Source organism: Pinus tabuliformis, chromosome X, assembly GCF_031772625.1.
Source record: "Pinus tabuliformis cultivar Carrire ecotype Pingquan chromosome X, CPIR1, whole genome shotgun sequence".
Taxonomy (NCBI): domain Eukaryota; kingdom Viridiplantae; phylum Streptophyta; class Pinopsida; order Pinales; family Pinaceae; genus Pinus; species Pinus tabuliformis.
Window position 1 is genome coordinate 277994422 of NC_142308.1, and position 5202 is coordinate 277999623.

Sequence of the window (5202 nt, forward strand, 5' to 3'; positions counted from 1 at the left end):
CTTTGCTGTCCAACTTCCTCCTTAGCTGATCTGGTATGTGTGCATAGGCCACACATCCAAAAACTTTCAAGTGGGTGACACCTTGCTTTCTCCCACTCCATGCTTTTTCCGGCACTTTGTTCAACACTGCTTTTGTAGGACACCTGTTCAAAATATACACTGCACAATTTACAGCTTCAGCCCAATAATCATTTGGCAAATGCTTTGCCTTCAGCATGCTCCTTGCCATATCCATGATGGTCCGATTCTTCCTTTCAGCAACTCCATTTTGCTGTGGGGTGTACCTAGCTGTAAATTGTTTGTGAATTCCATTTTCTCTACAAAATCGTAGGAATTCCTTGGAGATATACTCACCTCCTCTGTCATTTCTCAAAACTTTTATATGCAGCCTGCTTTGGTTCTCCACAAGTGCTTTGAAATTTCGAAATTTCTCAAACACTTCACTTTTGTTCTTAAGGAAATATACCCAAGTTTTTCTTGTGAAGTCATCAATAAATGTTAGGAAATATTGGCTGCCTGCTAATGATGGAGCTTGCATCGGTCCACATAAATCTGAGTGGATCATCTCTAAGGGTGCCTTTACCCTTATGCTTTTACCTGATGGAAAACTTTCTCTATGTTGTTTCCCCAAAATGCAACCTTCACAAAGGCTGTCCGGTTTCTCTATCAATGGCAATCCTCTTACCATTCCTTTTCTGCTTAACAAGTTTAGACCTCCAAAATTGAGATGTCTAAATCTCAAGTGCCACAACCAATTTTCATCCTTTGGCACGCTTTGGAAAGCCTCTTGTGTCACTGCTGCAATTTCTTCTTTATTTTTCAAATCTGCTCTTATTCTAAGAGGGAACATTCTGTTCCTTGTCATCTTCACTTCAGCAATGCAACGCTTGTTGGGTGCTCTGTCCATGCTGGTGCATACATCATTCTTAAAGAAAACATTGTACCCCTTATGGACAAGTTGTCCAATACTCAAGAGGTTACACCTCATTCCAGGGACATAGTAGACATCTGCTATGGTTTTCTTTTCTCCTTGCTTTGTAAATATTTTTACCTCTCCTTTTCCCATAACAGAAATTTTGCTATCAGTTCCTAGTGTGACTTCTGATTTCACATTTTTATCTAGGGCAGAAAAGAAAGCTATGTTTCCTGTCATATGGTTGCTGCAACCTGAGTCTAAAAACCATATATCTTCACTATTTGTTTCAGCCATATTACAAGCTAATAGCACATTATTTTGGCTGATATTTTCACTAGTAATGTTTGCATTAGATCTATTGATCATATCATGCTGTTTCTTCCTACATTCACTGGCATAGTGCCCATATTTTTTACAATAATAGCATTGGACATTGGATTTTTCATACCTTTGTCCTTGAGCATGATGTTGTCCTCTTTGCTGACTGTTGCCTTGGCCTTGGTTCTGATTTGAATTGCTGCCTCTTCCTTGAGCATTTGCTGGGCTGTTCCTTCCACCTCTGTTCTGGCCTCTGCCTCTTCCTCTCTTGTTTCCTCTGCCTTGACCTCTTCCTCTTCCAAAAGACATCTGGGTCTTGAAGGCTTGCTCTAGAGATGAGTTTTCATTTCTACTCAACCTCTGTTCATGTGTTATCAGTGATGCATGTAACTCATCAACTGAAAAGTTTGAGAGATCCTTTGTCTCTTCAATGGTGGTGACAATCGCATCAAACTTTGAGGGTAAGACCCTCAATATTTTCTCCACAATCCTCCTTTCTTCAATGGTTTCTCCATGAGTCCTCATCTGTGTGATCAGACCAATCACATGTGTGAAGAATGAGTCAATGTTGTCTGACTCCTTCATGTTCAGATTCTTAAAATCCTTCCTCAGCAATTGTAGTTTTGTTGTCTTCACTCTCTCCATGCCTTCATAGGCTGTCTTGAGAGTTTGCCATGCTTCATTGGATGTCTTAGCTGCTGCTATTCTTGGAAATACACTCTGTTCCACTGCTTGATACAACAATACAATGGCTTTTGCATCCTTCTTCCTATTGCTCTTCAGCAGATCTTTCTCTCCCTGAGTTAAGTTGTTAAATTGATTTTCATCTGCTGGTTCTGCAAATCCAGATTCAACTAATTCCCATAAATCTTGAGAGATAAACACGGCTCTCATGGTTATGGCCCAATAGTCATAGTTTTTCCCATTAAACTGTGGGAGCTGGGTGTTAAACATACCCATACTAGTGCTGGTGCTAGCCATTCTTTCAATACTTGACTGTGTAAAAAAAATTCACTCACTGTCGTCACTCTGCTGGTGAAGCTGCTACAGCAATAAACCCTTCCTTCAGCTTCTTTGACACTTCAAAGAGCCTGGACTAGCTCTGATACCACGTTATGGAATTTTTATAAATTCCCAACAGGATAGTGGTTATGTCTCGATAACCACAGATGAATTTACCAGCCTTTGGGATGTTCTGTTAAATGATTCTACCATGGTGTCTATGCAAGGTCTCCTAGGAGTCAAAACGTATATCCGGAATTCCAACAGACTTGAAGAATTCCGTAGAAGTTTGAGACGCCGATTTAGAGATGAAAACCCCGATGAAGAAAAGATTTGGCTTAATCCCTACGGTTTATTTGCATACGATGCGTTGCGAATGATAGCTCTGGCTATCGGAAATTTAGGAAACATTAGTTTTAATTTCTTGAAGTCCTCGATCTCTCCATCATTCGGCGTTGAAAATACAACTGATTTCACAAAGCTTAAGGTGTTTCAGGAAGGACCACAGTTATTGCAGAATGTCCTGGAGACAAATTTTTACGGTTTAAGTGGGGATGTTCAGCTCCAGGATGGAGAAATTATGGGTTCCACTTATGAGATAGCTAATGTGGTGGGTAAAAGCTACCATGTTATTGGGTATTGGAGCAACGAAACTCAGCTCTCCAAACAACATCCCTCTTTCGCAGCATCACCATCTGGCCAGAATAATACTATCGACAAACTTGGAACCGTCATTTGGCCCGGTGGATCAACAGAAGTGCCTCGTGGTTGGGTACAACCAACGACTGGTAAGAGGTTGAAAATTGCAGTTCCCATACAACATGAGTTTAACCAATTTGTCACAATAGCATTTGACAGTGGCAGCGGCCAAAGCAAAGTCACTGGTTTCTGTAGAGACGTTTTTGACGCGGTGCTGAGTCGATTGGACTATGCATTGCCATATGACCTCATTCCCTACCATGTAAATTCCTATGATGAACTTGTCTTTCAAGTCTATCTGAAGGTACGTCCCATAAAACTTTGAATTCGAGTTTTAATTCTTCTTATTAGAAAGAAATGCCAAACGGTTTTTTCTAATTTGATTGGCAGAATTTTGATGCAGTTGTCGCGGATACTACAATTTTATCAAATAGAAGTAAATATGTAGATTTCACACAACCATTTACGGAATCGGGTGTAGTGATGGTCGTACCTATCAAGGCAGGTGAAGCAAATAATGTTTGGACGTTCATCCAGCCTTTTACTGTGGGCATGTGGTGCACAACACGAGCATTATTCATATTCACAGGATTTGTGATATGGCTTCTAGAGCATAGGGAAAATCCGGAGTTCAGAGGAAGACCCAGAGACCAATTGATGACTCTATTATGGTATTTTTCTTCCGGCAGTTATGTATTTTACGCAGTTTTATTTCGTTTTCGTGGTGTTAGAGCCCAATAACCTGTCGTTATCACTTTTTTATTTGCTCTGCTGTCACAGGTTTTTGTTCTCGACACTGTTTACCACACACAGTAAGTGATTCTTCTTTGACTTGAAAGGCTTGTTTTCTCTTCTCGTTCGAAAAATGAGAAAACAGAATGTTACCATTTGCATGGTTTTATATGATATTTTGCCTCCTTATGTATTGTACTACAGGGGATAATTTGGTGAGCAGTTTGTCTAGATTGGTGCTTACGATCTGGCTATTTGTAGTTCTCATTTTGACATCCAGCTCTACGGCCAGTTTAACGTCTATGCTCACAGTGCAAAAATCGAATCCCACTGTTAAAAATGTTGAGACTCTCCGTGACAGTGGAGTACCTGTAGGGTATCAGATTGGTTCTTTTGTAGCTGATTACCTGCAGAAGGAGTTTGGCATAGCCAAGCAAAATCTTAGAACATATTCAACACCAGAGGAAGCTGGCTATGCTCTCTCCAAGGGCCCAAATAATGGAGGCGTTTCAGCTATTTTCGACGAGATTCCTTATATCCGCGTTTTTCTAGCTTCACAGTGCGGATATACGACGGTTGGACCAATCTACAAGACTGGGGGCTTGGGTTTCGTAAGTTCCTTGAAATCCTTTATTATGTTTATAAACTACAATGCATTTCAAATTTTCAGTGGCTAGTATCTCACTATTAGGACTTCTGCACAGGCATTTTCCAAAGGCTGTCCGCTGGTCTCCGACATTTCTCGAGCTGTTCTATCTCTCTCAGAGGACAAAGAAATGCAAGAGATTCAAGACAAGTGGTTCAATATCACTGCATGCACAGACTCGGGAGCAAAAGTGCACACCGATAGGTTAAGCATAGACAGTTTCTGGGGACTCTACTTGATTACTGGAACTGCGTCATTGACAGCTCTGATCATATTCTTTTCCCTGCTTCTCTGCGATTACAGGAGGGATCTTAATGTTGAAGCTAACAATAACAGCGAAATGGATGATCCATCAAGTAGGAAAGCTTCAAAGAGTTTGTCAAGGGCAGTGCAATTGTTCATAGAGTACGTTGACCAGAAGGAGAGTTCAACCTCAGGTCGAAAGCCAAGAGTATCAGAAGCTAGCGGTAGGCAAGAGTGCATTCTGTAGGCCCGAGTTCGAGGACCAGCACGCTTTCGAGGCCGGTGCAAATGCAAAGTCAACTGCTCGATTGTCATCAGTTTCATCACTTGATCAGATAACAGAGTACATACCACCAAACGAACCGTAAAATGCCTAGACTTTCCCCAATTTTTCTGCATAGCCTTTTTTAAACAAAAAAACCGGTTGTTTTTTTCCGGCATATAGCCTTAAGATCTGCCGTCTGCGTTGTGTCATGCCATTTATCTTGCTTTATTCAAGTGATATGCATAGTTTTTTAATGCCCTGAATTGAGTTCTTGGATCTATCATCTTACGAATTTGTTCCATACAGAGGCAGGAAACAGTGTCAATATTTTTTTGTATTATACCGAAGCATAAGTCACTATCTGTAAAAATAGGCTACCTT

The 5202-nt window shown here is 40.8% G+C and overlaps 1 protein-coding gene across 1 annotated transcript; it reads left to right on the forward strand.

The window, feature by feature from the left end:
* Positions 1-2447: 2447 nt before the first annotated feature.
* Positions 2448-4803, forward strand: LOC149139485 (glutamate receptor 3.3-like). Its single transcript, XM_089450735.1, has 5 exons — positions 2448-3239; positions 3326-3606; positions 3716-3747; positions 3872-4278; positions 4372-4803. Exons 1-5 carry the CDS (start codon positions 2448-2450, stop codon positions 4801-4803), a joined length of 1944 nt encoding a protein of 647 aa, XP_089306861.1.
* Positions 4804-5202: the final 399 nt, after the last annotated feature.

Bases quoted from the DNA above. Each gene is read 5' to 3' on its own strand.
- LOC149139485 (XM_089450735.1), top strand. From the start codon at position 2,448: ATGGTGTCTATGCAAGGTCTCCTAGGAGTCAAAACGTATATCCGGAAT. The intron at 3,240-3,325 runs GTACGTCCCATA...TTTGATTGGCAG, and splicing joins TCTTTCAAGTCTATCTGAAG to AATTTTGATGCAGTTGTCGC. The intron at 4,279-4,371 runs GTAAGTTCCTTG...ACTTCTGCACAG, and splicing joins AGACTGGGGGCTTGGGTTTC to GCATTTTCCAAAGGCTGTCC.